Source organism: Lonchura striata, unplaced genomic scaffold (genome assembly GCF_046129695.1).
Source record: "Lonchura striata isolate bLonStr1 unplaced genomic scaffold, bLonStr1.mat Scaffold_92, whole genome shotgun sequence".
NCBI lineage: Eukaryota > Metazoa > Chordata > Aves > Passeriformes > Estrildidae > Lonchura > Lonchura striata.
Window position 1 is genome coordinate 979,368 of NW_027461191.1, and position 14,526 is coordinate 993,893.

The following is a 14,526-nucleotide window of genomic DNA, read 5'->3' on the forward strand; positions in this document are numbered from 1 at the left end:
AATAAAATGGTTATAAAAATAGTAACACAATTAGACTAATCAAATTTAGAGTTAGGACAATTACAAGACAATAAAAAGCAAAAAATTATAGACGTCCAGATGCTCTCTGACACTTAAGCCAGGACAAGCATGCCTTGTGAACAAAGGAATAACCTTAAAAGCAATAGCCTATTGCATATTCATGTATCTCATACATGATGCAGAAGTTCCTTGCAAATTAGGAACTTTTCTGGATTTTGTCAACTTCTTTCCCTTAATCCTGGTGCTTCCATAAAGATGGAGACAAGATGGAAGAATGTTTGTCTTTTCTGATAAGGAGGTTGTAACTCTTTATGTGCCCCAAGTCACCACCATCCCTGTGTGAAGAGTTTATTGATTATCTCATCTCTTGCTTGAGCAAGTAAAAACATCCTACATCGCAGAGTTTCTATTTTAATATTATGTTGTTACCTAAAACTCTATTTAACACACTGCTTAAGAGAATTAATACAGCATAACTGTCTAACATTACACATATAATATTCATTGTAACATTTGTGAAAAGCCAATCATAAAATAAGCATTCTACACAGAAAGTGTTGAAATGGTAAAACCAGTCAAAACCCCTTAGGAATTGGAAGGAAAACCAGAGGCAGTGGCAGCTAACACCTCAGAAACCCGTGGCTTTTGCTCCTCTCTTCGACCTGAGAGCTTCCTGGGCAGGGGCGACTCTTCCAATTGCACCAGCGTGGCCATGGCTGGGAAGGGCAGCGAGCAGATGGGTTGAGCTTCTCCTGCCAGCCCCTGAAGTGCCAGCTGTCATTTGTGTGCGCTGAGGATTCCCTTCAGGCTCGGAGCTGGCGCAGCTGCTCCTGGGCGCTGCTCGCCCGCGGGCGCAGCGGTGCTGCAGCCGCTGTCCCGCACACAGGGAGGGCTCTGGAGCCTCCCAGGGCACCAAGGAGCGGAGCAGGGAACGTGCCGGGATCTGCTGCAGGACCGTGGGGCTGTGGGGGATCCTTCGGTCTCTTGGATAGGGCAGGGAGGGGGCAAATGGAATCAAGGTGAGACAGGGATCGGGCAGCCCCACGCCAGGCAGCGTTTTCTCCTCTGAGAGCTCCTCTGAGCTGAGCAAGCTGGTGAATCCTGCGGAGCAAATGAGACCCGGGAGCGAGGGAAGGGCTGGCTGGGAAGGAGTCAGATAAACCCAGTGGGTATTTCCCTTTCCAAGGGGCTCCTGGGGAGACAAAGGAGACAAGAAGGGTTCCCCATCTCATGACATTCCCTTTTTTCCTTCAGTAGCCCTACTGCAGTCACTGCATACAAGAGTTTAGTTGATCCCTTTGATGCCAGGGAGCACCCAGAACTTGAACCTCGCTGGATCCAGCCCTGTCTGCCTATCACCGAGCAGAGGGAAAAGATAAAGAACCTGGGTGGGGGTTGAGCCAAAATGGCATTTTGCCACTTCTGATCTGCTCCCAGCTTTTGCAGCAGGGCAACAACCCCATCGCTGCAAACCACTCCCTTTTGCAAGGCACACGTGGACCTCGCTGGTAGCTCAGGGCTCCTGAAGGGGCTGCTGCAGTTGGCAACTGGAGCTGTTGTTGAACTTTTCACATTGCTTACCCCCACCATCCAAATGCCATCAACTGTCTGAGGAAGGACACAAAAATATTACCCTGGAGGGGCCAAAAACTTGGAAAAGGATGAAAGAAATGTTCTGATGATGACAATGACAATGACAAAAAAACACAATTTCTTTTTGACAGCAAATGAGTACCCACAGCCCTCCAGCCCTCCCAGACTGGCAGGCCGAGTGGGGCCGTTTCCATGGCATGAGGAGCTGGCAGCCTGCAGAGAGAAACCAGAGAGCCACGGTCAGTCACAGAAGGCTCCTGTGCCCCTGTCCCACCACGGCCTGTGCCTGGGTCAGGCTGCTGTGTACTCAGAGCCCAAACCTCCTGACCCATTCTCCGTTTTTAGAGAAGGGCAGAGTGGTAAGCCACATTCCATCTCCTCTGCTGAAGCACAGCCCAGCAGCCTCCTCAGCAGCTGCAAGGGCGGGGTGCCCGTGTGCCTGGTTTCCTGGCTCCCCGGCAGACCAGGGGTTAAACGTTGGGTGTCTCCTGGATTGTCCCCGGAAAGAGCCCATCTCTGCACCCAGCTACCTTTTTTTATTTGTAAATTAGGTCTTTCTTTCTCTTCCAGCTGTGGTTTCTCCAGCCCCGGCTGCAGCCACTGGTCATTTAAAACTTTAAGAATCTTTTTCTACAACCACAACTGACTTGATGTATATTTTACAAAATCACGAATTGTGCCATAACATATATTACAATGGGGCTGCAGAGATCCCCCTGCAGGTCCATGGGGAGCCAGAGATCCCCTGCAGGTCCATGGGGATGCAGAGATCCCCCTGCAGGTCCATGGGGATGCAGAGATCCCCTGCAGGTCCATGGGGATGCAGAGATCCCCTGCAGCCCCTGGAGGAGCCGGGCTGGAGCTCGGCGATGCCCGAGAGGAGGCTGTGAGCCCGCGGGCAGAGGGGCCCCGCTGGAGCAGCCTGTCCTGGCAGGACTGAGCCCGTGGCACAGTGACCCACGCTGCAGCACTCGGAGGGGGCTGTGCCCAGGGGATGGACTCCGCTCCGAGAAGTTCCTGGAGAAGTCTCGGCCGGGAGAGAGCGCAGGGTGCAGCAGGGAACGACTCCTGTCCCTGAGCAGAGGGAGAAGCCCCGGGGGATGAGCTGAGCATGGCCCCATTCCCTGTCTCCTGCCCTGCCGGGGGAGGAGGTGCAGCTGGGAGCAGGGAGGCGCGGGGAAAGCTGCATTTAAGGCTCTGCACTGACTTCTCCTTCTCCTGCTCCGAGTCTTTGGAGTTTTCTGCCAGAAATCTCTCCCCTGCCCCACCCACCCACAGGGCTTCGGGCAGGTTTCCCTTTTCGGGGGAAATCAAAGCGAAGCACTGGTGCGCTAACGAGGGGCAGGAGAAGTGAGGCTCCTGGGCTTCCCGCAGAGGCGGAGGCACGGGAGGCGCAGGGCCGGGAAAGCCGTGGCGGGAGGCGCGGAGAAGTTTGTTTGTGTGGGCAGCTCAATCCCGGCTCGGCCCGGGCCCGTGCCGGGGCTGTTCCTCATCTCCGGCTTTCCCCTCACGCAGCCCGGGGGCGCCGAGAGCGCGGGGCGAGGCGGGGCCGTGCGCAGAGCCCGCCCCGAGCTCGCTGCCATTGGCCGCCGGTGCCGTCAGTCGCGGTTGCGGCGCGCTGATTGGTGGGAGCGGGGCGCGGCGCGGCCCCGGCGGCGGGCTGAGGGCGGCCGTGGCCGCGCAGCGCCGCCATTGGCCGAGCGGCTGCGCGGGCCCGGCAGCGGCGGCAGCGGCCGGAGCGCGGTGAGGCGGCGGCGGCGGAGCTCGGAGGCGGCCCCGGCGCAGGTGGGAGCCGCGCTGGGCTCTGCGGGGGCTCGGGGCCGGCTGCGGGCGGAGGGGGCGGCAGGGGGCTCCGGCGGCTCGCCGGTGCCGTGTCCGGCCCGTGCCGGCCCCGGGCTGAGGGCGCTGCGGGAGCGGCTGCCCGCGGTCTCCTTCCCGCCGGGGCCGGGCAGGAGCCGCTGCCGGAGCAGCGCTGGCTCGGCCCGGCTGCTGTGGGTAGGACAGAGGGGCTGCCCCGCGGCCGGGAGCGGGCGGGGAAATTCCCGTCGCCGGAGGTTCGTGTGCCCGGCGGAGAGCGAGGAGTCCTGTCAAAGTGACTTTATTGCCGAGCAGGGGCAGAGGCCGTGGGGCATTTGCCGTGCGCTCTCTGCCGTGGCTGTAGCCCGCAGCCTCCTTTTTATCCTCATTTTCCCGGCCGCATCTCCCTCTGCCTTTGCCCACCGGCTGAGTTCCTTGGAAGGTTCCGACTTCCCGATGCGCCTGGAGCCTGTCCTCGTTAATGTGCACCCTCCTTTTGTAGAACAGCCGATATTCATGGCTCTGTTAAGTCTTTGTTCTTCTCCTCGAAGTTCGGGAATGTAGCGGGACTTTGAGCAGCTCTCTGGGTCAATTTGGAACATTTATTGGAACTGATGGTTTCTCCCCTTCTCTACAAGTGCCCGGCCCTATCTCCAGGCAGATTCACTCCTTGACTCTGTTTTGTTCTTCCCGGGTCCTCTTTGGTTTTGGGATTATTCTCGGTGCCCTCATTCCCTGTCCTTTTGTAGCCGTTTGTGGATCAGGAGGCCTGGCTGCCACCTGCATGCCCTGGCTCAGCTGCTGGATGAGCTGCACTGCCAAGGTGTGGAGCATGGTAAAAAGATGAGAGTTGCTGCAGGACAGAAGAGGAGAAGCAGCATTCGTTTGACCCCTGGTGTGCCAGGGAGCCACGAAACCGTGTCCTATATCCATCCTTTCCATGTTTGACCAATACATAAACTGCTCTCCTATTTCCTTTGTTAGCTTTTTCACCACTTTTCCCTTGTCATCTCTTTACCAGCAGCAGTTTGAGCCATTTAGTTTTCCACAAACTCCTCCTTTTTCTGTTCACAGATAATCTGATCCCATCTCCTGCTGAAATGTTGTGTTCCTCATTTCAGTGGCTTGGTCGGCAGGAAGGTCAGGAGCTGGAGCTGTCTGGTTGGTTCTTATTCTGAGGACAGCTTGTAATCTAATGATGCCATTGAAATGATAAATGGTTCTCTGTCTCCTGATATGAATTTGTGAGAAACGCCAATCACTTGGTTTTTAAAATGTTAGAAGTTTAATACTAGTAAAATGGTTATAGAAGTAGAAATACAATTAGACTACTAAAAATTTAGGGTTAGGACAATTGCAAGACATTAAAAAGCAAAGACTTACAGATGTACAGATGCTCTCTTGGGCGCTTAAGCCACAACAAGAATACCTTGTGAATAAAGGAATCACCCCTAAAAAAATACACTGTTGCATATTCTTATATCCTTCATGGTTATGCATAAATTTTATTTAAAACAAGTAACTCTGTCTGTTGTATGTCAGCTGTTTTTTTTAATCCCCACGGCATCCTCCAGTCTGAGCATGGCCTGAAGAAATTAACTTCTTCTAGTAAGAAATCCATAAATTGCTCTTCTCTGGAGAATTTAGGTGTTCCTTGAGCTAATTTAGGTGTTCTCATTCCTTAACCCCCCCCCGCCACACACACACATGCATGTTTTCTCTTTTAACTGCTAAAGCTTCATTTTATCTACAAAGCTACGTTTACCGTACTATTAAAATGTTCATACAGCACAAGTTATCATTATAACATAATACATATAGTAACTATCTGCACAGAGCCATATAACATGCATTTTTCACAAAATCATTTTGGTTCCCAGGGGCTGGTCCATGGTGTTGTAGGATTTGTTCTGGTGGCCGTTCATCTTTTCCCCATGTTTGGGCGCTCCCTCAAGCTGGGGCTGCATCAATTGACCATTTTTTTTCTTACTCCTTCATCATATACTTGAATTCCAACTGATTTCCCTGAACTTGTTCTAGCAAAACCCCCAGTGCTCTGATACACCCTGTACAGCACAGACAGTGACAGCAGATGTTGGAGTGGGCAGAGGGATGTTCCCCCCCTTATTTTAGTGAAGTTTTCCCAACATTCTCCATTTGCTGTTTCCCTTTGCAGCTTCAGCCATTTCTGTTGCAGAGTCAGAGATCCTCAGCATGGGCTCTGCCTTCAGCTGTGCAGATTCCATCTGTGCAAGCAGGCAGAGCTTGGGGTGAGGGGCAGAGGGAATCAGCCAATTCCTGCCCCAGGCAAGAAGAGCCAGGTACATTGTCCCCAGTTTGCCCCAGCAGTGTTAATTTGCATTTCTGAAGCTCCTCCTGGGTGCCTGGAATGCAGCTTCTCTTCCACAGCAGCCTTCAGCAGCCTCAGTTGTGCCCCCCCCACAACCTGCTGCTTTTTTTTTTTCCTTCAAATCATCTATTTATTGTTTATGAGTTAAAGGGTCACCTTTAAATCTCATCTAGTTTTGAAAATTTTGAAAAACTCTAATCACTTGGTTTTTAAAATTTTAAAAGTTTATTAGTAATAGAATGGTTATAAAAATAATAATACAATTAGAGTTAGGACAATTACAAGACAAAAAGAGCAAAGAATTACGGATGTCCAGATGCTCTCCGACCCTAAGTCAAGAAAAGCTTGACTTGTGAACAAAGGAATCACCCTTAAACCAAGACACTTGTTGCATATTCATACATCCTTCATGGTTATGCATACATTCTGTTCTAAACAAGAAACTGTTGTATGTCAACTGTTCCCTTTAATCCCCTGGCGTCTTCAAGTCTGAGCAAGGCCTGAAGAAATTAGCTTCTCCTGATAAGAAGACATAAATTCCTCTCCTTTGGAAGATTTAGGTGTTCTTCAAAGGGAGCATCTCATTCCTAAAAAGAAAACTCCCCCCACATACATAATCTCTATTTTAACATAATGTTGTAACCTAAAACTACACTTAACACAATATGTAAGGGAATTAATACAGCATAACTTTCTAACATGACACATATATTATTCATTGTAACATTTGTGAAAAGCCAATCATAAATATGCATTTTTCACAATCCCACCTCTTACTGCTCAAGCCAAATGCTTTATAAAGAATATTTCCTGTCCTCTTGCATTCTTTGGACTCTGTTGGTAATCAAATAAAACATGGGATTAAACAAAGAAGAAATATCAAAACACTTGTAACACATAAAAGGAAGAATCCTAATTTCTTCCACCATCCCATTCTCAATACATTACCCCACCTGCTAGTTTTTAACGTTATTTTCCCATTTTTGGACTGATACCTGGGTCATAATTTTTTTCTGATATCCTTTGTTTTTTCCAGGATGACATCCTCATTGCCATCTATTTTCAACAATCTGTACACCCCATTCTTTAGCCAATAAATAGCGTAAAGCCAACCTATTTTAATGCACTGCAGGTGATGTTTGGCTTTGCAGACTCCATATTAATTCCAATGCCTGAGCAGCTTTGTTTATTATCTTCTCTATAACTGCTTGGAGTCATTTAATATGACTGAGGATATAATTTGGGGTTAACACAGAGCTAGACTGCTGTGCTTGTTTTACCTTTTTTTTTACTAATTGTCTCTTTACCGAATCTTGGACTATATTTCTAAGATCAAATGTAAAACAAATCCATCTCTCTCCTTTTGGACATTCCATGCCCCAAGTATTACTACTTTTTCCTAAGTTCTTTGTATGTGATAATTTTCCCCCTTTTTCCTGCAGGTACTTAATTTGGATGGGTTATAACAGTGCCTGTTGACATGGGTGTGTGTAACAAAAAGGAACTTTGGTTTCTTTCCATGTGATACTTTCTGTAGCATTTGTGACACGATCTTGCTGCTATCTCAGAAGGGAAAAGACAACAAATGAGAGACAGAAACAGGAATGACAGAGGTCTGGCGTGGCTTATACCCCCACCTCCCCTGCCTGTGGGGCTGCTGCCCACAGCAGGTACGTGTGATCTTCTCGCTGGTGAGTACAGTGCTCAATCCAGGCTTGCCCTCTGTTTCCCTTGTCACTCCTTTTTTACTCATTTCCAGGCAAATTGTTTTTGACACCTTTTAACTGTGGTTTTCCACCATTCCTCAGGTATCTCTCAGTCAACAGGCACTAATAATTCCCATCTACAAAAGCAATTTATTACTTCAGTTTTTGAGGTCTTTCTGTATAGGGGATTGATTCAGTACTCAATACTTCTTGCCACGAGAACATAGATTTTGTGAGCTACAATGCCAATTATTCTCATAATTTAAACATTCACTTATAACCCAGCTGCCATGTCCAATATGGGGATGAATCAAATAAAGTATACAGCATAGTATTAATGGCAATTTCCCTTCTTGCCTGTACAAGTCACAGGCTAAGGCCAGACTATCAGAACTCTTTGACTCAAACACTCCCGATCCTCCTGTTTGAAGTGGCAGTGTTCCTCTGCCAAGGAGGTGTCGGAGGCGTCTCAGGGCTTATTCAGGCAGGGCTTAGAACCAGTGATGCAAGCTTTGCCTTATTTCTCAGTTAGGTGTTATTCTTTGTACCTGCCTTGGATCATTTGGCTCTTCCCAAACCATTACCACCCAGTCCTGGTTGAAAGTCAATTTGGTGTCACCCGGTTTAGATGTGATAGTCCATTCCTCACGTTTCTTCACAAATTCTTTTATTTTGCTGGCATGAATTCACCCTCTTTTCCATGGTTGGGATTGCTGCTTTAGTAGTACCTGGAAAGGACTTCTTAATAACACAGTGTTAAAAGAAAAACAATACTGCATTAACTTTCACCGTTAGTTTTCTTCAAAACTTTCTGGGTTTAACTAAAAACTTTTTCTGTAGCTGCTTCTTCTTCTTGTATCCAGCTGTGCTAATTGCTGCAGAGGCCAATTCTTCTTCTTGTGAGCTATAATTAGTTAAATAAAAAAAGACTAGCCCAAATTTAACACAAGATGTATCACATCTCTTAGTTTTTTGCTTTTTAGGCAACATCCAACTGTTTTAGTCTTACAGACCCATTCTTCAGAACAAAAGCCTCCTTTACTTAACAAAAATCAGAAGGAAAAAAAAGAAGTCTTGTTTAAGAAAATAAAGCACATTGTGAGAGTCAGCTATCTCTGCTTTGATCTTATCTCTATTGGTGGTCCAGCTCTCCCTCTTTTTCACAGCTTTGCCTTTGACTGTACTTCCTCACTCCCCTCCCCTTGTTGTCACTCTGTCTAGCAGGAATGGGGGAGAACTTACAAATAGCTGCGGTATGGGGACTTTGGGGTGTATTTCGCTCTCCCTCTTTCTCTTTCTCTTTCTCTTTCTTTCTCTTTCTCTTTCTCTTTCTCTTTCTCTTTCTCTTTCTCTTTCTCTTTCTCTTTCTCTTTCTCTTTCTCTTTCTCTTTCTCTTTCTCTTTCTCTTTCTCTTTCTCTTTCTCTTTCTCTTTCTCTTTCTCTTTCTCTTTCTCTTTCTCTTTCTCTTTCTCTTTCTCTTTCTCTTTCTCTTTCTCTTTCTCTTTCTCTCTTTCCCTTTCTCTCTCTTTCTCTTTTTCTCTCTTCTTCTCTCTTCTCCCTTTCTCTCTGTTTCGCCCTCTTTTTCTCTCTTCACATTTCAACATCCACATTCCAATATCAGTCCACTTTCTAACATTAGTCCTACATCCTGGAGAGGTGAGTCTGCCAATCACCTCTCCCTCCTTTTTCAACTTCCTTACAAATTTAATTACTGTTGTTATGTGTGTTCTGCAGGCCTTTAATTCACGGCACCCTCCACCAAGGGCTACCAGCTACCCACAGCTGACACTGCTAAAACTAAAGACTTATTTTGCTGTCACAATTTTCCATTCACAAGCTTGAAAGGGTTGTAGGAACAAGGTAAAGAAAAACTTACTTCTGAAGTGATCTTGCCTGCAATAAAAAATTTAAGGCAATGCTTGTTAGTGCAATATAATTTGCAAAGAAGCCAAGGTTTGATTTGGGAAGGGCATCTGAGGACACAGAGCATGAGTTTTACAAATCTATAATTTGAAGAGGGAATAGACAAAATGTGGATACAGTGGGGGAGACAGCAAGTAAGGAATTTATCTCTGCAATACTCTCTTTTTGACTGCCAGGAGACACTCTCTGAAGAGGTTCTTACAGTACAAACAATAACTGGATGGGAAGAGGCACTCTTGAATTTAAGCTTTGGTGTCAAAATAGGAAACTGCCCCTGGGCACTGCAGTGCTGGAGCACCCTGCCTGCAAACTCACCAGAGGCAAGCCACTGCTGCCACGCTGCAGGGCTGCCTGCAGCACAGAGGGAACCATGGCCCAGCCCTCCCTGCAGGCCTGGGTAATCCACACAAGGAGTCACAATTGCTTCATAGCTCTCTAACTCATTAAAGAAATAGGAAACTGTAGTAAACAGAGATCTCCCTCACCATCTTTTTCATATGTGTGTGTCACAAACCCACTGTGATGCTGGAAGTAACAAATTGTTTACATTAGAAGATACTGAAACTTTTTCTTCATCTAGCTTTGTAGTTTCCCTTTTCTATATGTAGCCACCTCCCATTGTGGGAAAAAATGAGCCCTATTTTTTTACAAGTGTTTTGTATGCACAATTTTATTTGCTCTTCTAGATACACTGCAAGTAGTTAGCACTTCCAGAAAAAACAGCAAACAAACAAAACAAAAAAACGAAGAAAGCAAAACACATTTGGGTACATGAAAAAGGACTGGTTGGAAGGAAAATTGTTTCTCATTGACCTACCAAGCAGCTGGTGTTACCTTTAGTTTAACTTTACACACTGAGAACACTTGATTGAACAGCCTGCATTGACTCAAATTAATAGCAGGTTTTGCTATGTCACAGCTGTAAACTAGTTTTTCAATCCTAGAGTACAGTAAGTTATGTATTTCAAGATAAAAATCACAATGCAAATTGGAAGAAATTTAGTACTGCATGAGGTGTGCACACAATTAATTTACCTCTAGAAGTCAGTTTATGACTTTCCTTTACTAGGATTGCAGTAGCTGCTATAGCTTGAATACACACTGGCCAGCCTTGATTTACTGGATCCCACATCTTTGATAAATAAGCCATGGGTCTCTTTACTCCTCCCCACTCTTGAAACAAAACCCTATGAGCTACCCCCTTTTTTTCATTTACATACAAATGAAAGGGTGTTGCTAGTGAAGGTAAGCTTAAAGTTGATATTGGGGCTAGTTTTAACTTCTTTTTTCTTAATTTTTCATTATCCTTTTTGATCCATTTTATATCATCTCCCTCTGTCAATTTTTTTTATTCAAAAATTTTACTGTCTGTGTATATCCTTCAATCCACAATCTGTAATATCCCAATAATCTGAGTATCTTTCTGATTTCCCCCTTTGAAGAGGGAGGGGGAAGGGATAGAATCCCTGTGTTTCAGTCTGGGTTGAGCTTCCAACTACCCTTTCTAAGCAAGTGTCCAAGATATTTTACCTCTGATTCTACAAATTGCAGCTTCCCTTTTGATACCCTTAATCCTTTTTCCCCAAGAAAATTCAAAAGCTTTATAGTAGCCTCTCTAACTTCAGCTTCAGCTTCCCCAGAAAGTAAAAGATTATCCACATATTGGATAATTTGTATTTCAGGGGGAGTGTGGAAAGTTTGTAGTATTGTTTCTAAAGCTTGTCCAAATAAGTTTGGGGATTCTATAAGCCCCTGTGATAGTTTTGTCCATCTTAATTGCTGTTTTCTCCAGTTAGTGGGTCCTTCCATTCAAAAGCAAAGATAACTTGCTCTCCTGGGCTAATGGGCAAGCCCAAAAGGCATCTTTAAGGTCCACTACACTAAACCACTGATGCTGGGGAGGAACTTTACTGAAAAGAGTATAAGGATTTGGTACCACTGGATAGCGGGTCTGAGTTCCTTTGTTAACCTCCCTTAAGGCTTGTACCAGTCTATAGCTCCCATCAAGCTTCTTTACTGGGAGTATTGGGGTATTATGGGGAGACATACAAGGTTCTAATGTCCCATCCTTTGTTAGTCCTTCTATTACTGGCTTTAAACATTCCCGTCCTTCTAAAGATACAGGATACTGCCGTACACATATGGGACATTTTTTTTTTCCTCAGTTGTGATCTTTATGGGGTCAATATTTAATCTTCCCCTATTTCCCTCCCCAGCCCAAACTTCCTTGTTAATTCTTCTTCCATCCTCCTGGCCTAGTTTTAAAAGTCTAGCTGTCATCTTCCCATCTTCTGGAACAACCCCTATTCCTAATTTCACCTGTAAATCTCATCCCAATAAATTGCTACCTGCCCCTGGGACCAAGAAAACATCCCTCATCCAAAATTTAGTTTCTCCCTCTATTACCGCATTTTTAATAACGGGTACTGTGAAACTCTCTCCTTTTGCTCCTGTTACTATTATGGTATCTTTGCTTACACTATAACCTTTTGGAATATTTAACAGAAAGGTTCATTCTGCCCCTGTGTCTACCACAAATTCCAATTCTTCTTCTTGGGGACCCACTCTTGAAATTATCTCAGCATTCCCCACCTGGACCCACCTGCGCCCCCCCTCGGCCCCATGGCCCCGCGAGGGGAATTTGGGGAGGTGGGAGTAGGGCAGCGCCAAGGCCGGGCCCCCCCGCGCTGTCCTGGCGGGAGCGGCTGCAGTGGGGACCGAGTGCGGGCGGGAGCGGCCGAGAGCCCAGCGCTGCCCCAGCCCGACCTGCCCCAGCTCCATCCCTGCCCCTGGCTGGGATGCTGTGGGGCTGGGGGGAAGAGGGAGCCGGCAGTGGGTGCTGGGCCTGGGGGCAGGAGGAGAAGGGAAGGAGAAGCAGGCTTGAGGAACAGAATGGTCAAACGATGCAGGTGGCAGGAGAGGGTGGGATTGTGCAGGAGAAGGAGGAATAGCAGGAGGAAGAGGAGAGACACAGGAGGAGGAGGAGGCGGAGCAGAAAGAGGAAGCAGCAGAAGGTTCCACCCCTCCCTGTGTCTGCAGCCTCCCCCCAGCCCCAGGAGCGGTGCTCCCCCCACATGCAGCAGGTGACTGTGGAGGGGGATCCACAATTTTCACGGGGTGAATCTTCTTGTTTCTGAGCTTGCTTGGGCTAAATGTTGGTGCTTTGGTTTTATGTGGCAGCTGAATCTTTATGTTTTGGAGGTGGATTTGCTGAGCTGCTATGTTTGGGGAGGTTTTGTACTGTGTCTTGAAGTTTGCAGGATTTTTGAGCTAAATCTTGGTGTTTTGTAGGTTCTTATAGACACAAGATTCCCAGTGACTTCCTGAGATGAACTTGGGCAAGGAGGAACCTCCAGTACAAGGAGCTTTTCTCTTGTTTTTCTGTCAAATCAGGATTTGTCATTTCCAGGGCGTGGCTGGATGGAGGAGGAGGAAAAGCCCCGGAGATGCTGCAGGAGGAGGAGCTGCAAACCCAGCCCAGGGAGCTGCGGGGAGGAAAGAGCCCCCTGAGCCAGGAAGGCGGGCAGAGATCCAGCCGGAGCTTGGAGCTGGTGAAGAAGCCTCATGGCAGGGAGAAGCCCCACAAGTGCTTGGAATGTGGGAAGGGTTTCAGGTGGAGATCCAACCTGATCGAGCACCAGAGGATCCACACTGGGGAGAGGCCCTACGAGTGTGGAGAGTGTGGGAAGAGGTTTCAGAGAAGCTCCACTCTCCTCAGACATGAGCGGAGTCACACAGAGGAGAGGCCCTACCGCTGCCCCGACTGCGGGGAGGGCTTCAAGCACAACTCCGACCTCACCGTGCACCGGCGCATCCACACCGGGGAGAGGCCCTACGAGTGTGGGAAATGTGGGAAGGGCTTCAAAGACATGTCTGGCCTGATCCAGCACCAGGTGATCCACACTGGGGAACGGCCCTATGAGTGCTTGGAATGTGGGAAGAGCTTTGGGAGGAGCTCAGGCCTGCGAGCACACCAGGGCATCCACACTGGGGAGAGGCCCTACGAGTGTCCCCAGTGTGGGAAGAGGTTTCAGACCAGCTCCAATCTCCTCCTCCATGAGCGGATTCACACAGAGGAGAGGCCCTTCCACTGCCCCGACTGCGGGGAGGGCTTCAAGCAAAACTCCCACCTCACCAAGCACCGGCGCATCCACACCAGGGAGAGGCCCTATGAGTGTGGGAAGTGTGGGAAGAGCTTCTCACAGAGCTCAGCCTTGACCACACACCAACGGAGGCACCACTAAGGGAAGCCCTGTGAGTGCCCTGAGTGAGGGATGAGGGTTTGGGAAGAGCTTGGAGTGAGGGAAGAGAGTGAGGGAAGAGCTTGGTGTGCTGCTGCAGCTCCATCCCCCATGGGAGGATCCAGGCTGGATGATCCCCAGTGACCCCCGTGGGGCAGAGCCCTGGTGCCCCGGTATGGGGAATAAAACAGAGAGTAAAGCAATGGAGCTGATCAAGGGGCCTGATATCTGAGGCCTGACTGAGCAGAAACTGTGGGAGACACAGACACAGTTTCAGTCTCCCTGGGCAAGAAGTGACCAGGCAACATGGTGTGAGTCTTTGTGATAACATAAATGTTCCCAGGTTACTGGATGTCACCAAGAAGGTGTAACCAATGGGAAATTGTTACCAAAAACAGAGCCCTCTATAAGCCCCATACAAGTAAATCCCTGTATAAACACCTGGTACACTCAGTAAAATTGGCTTTGGTCTAAACTCGGATGTCCCCGTCTCTCCATGGTGGATAACCCTGTTGTGGGTGATCCCCGTTGGGTGGGGGAAGGTGCTGGAGGGATTTCTTTCCCTTCTCCGGGTGCTGCCGTGGTTTGGTTGGTAATAAATTCCCTCCCTGTGCCCAGGCCGGGTCTGTTGTCCCCGTGCCGGTGCTCGGGGCGGGATCTCTCCCGTTCCTTCTCTGCACTGCCGGGCCTCTCCTCAGCCAATGAGAGAACGCGGTGGAGAAGAGTCAGCCAATCAGCGAGAGCGGGGCTGATGACTCACCAGTTGCCGGGCAGACCCGCAGCAGGCAGTGTTCCCCACGTGGACCCGCCCTCCCTGCCCAGGGCCGGCCCCGCCGTGGGGTCCCCCCAAGTCCCTCCCCAGTGCCCCCAGGAACTGGGCTGGGTTTAACTGGGA

General features: G+C 48.4%; 1 protein-coding gene across 1 annotated transcript in view; it reads left to right on the forward strand.

Annotated features, from left to right (window-relative positions):
* Positions 1–13,727, forward strand: part of LOC144248839 (uncharacterized) — a 167,276-nt gene extending 153,549 nt beyond the window's left edge. Inside the window, exon 5 of the mRNA XM_077790820.1 lies at positions 13,026–13,727. Within this exon, the coding sequence (XP_077646946.1) occupies positions 13,026–13,634 (609 nt within the window). The 3' untranslated portion in view covers positions 13,635–13,727. The remainder of the gene's footprint in view (positions 1–13,025) is intronic.
* Positions 13,728–14,526: the final 799 nt, after the last annotated feature.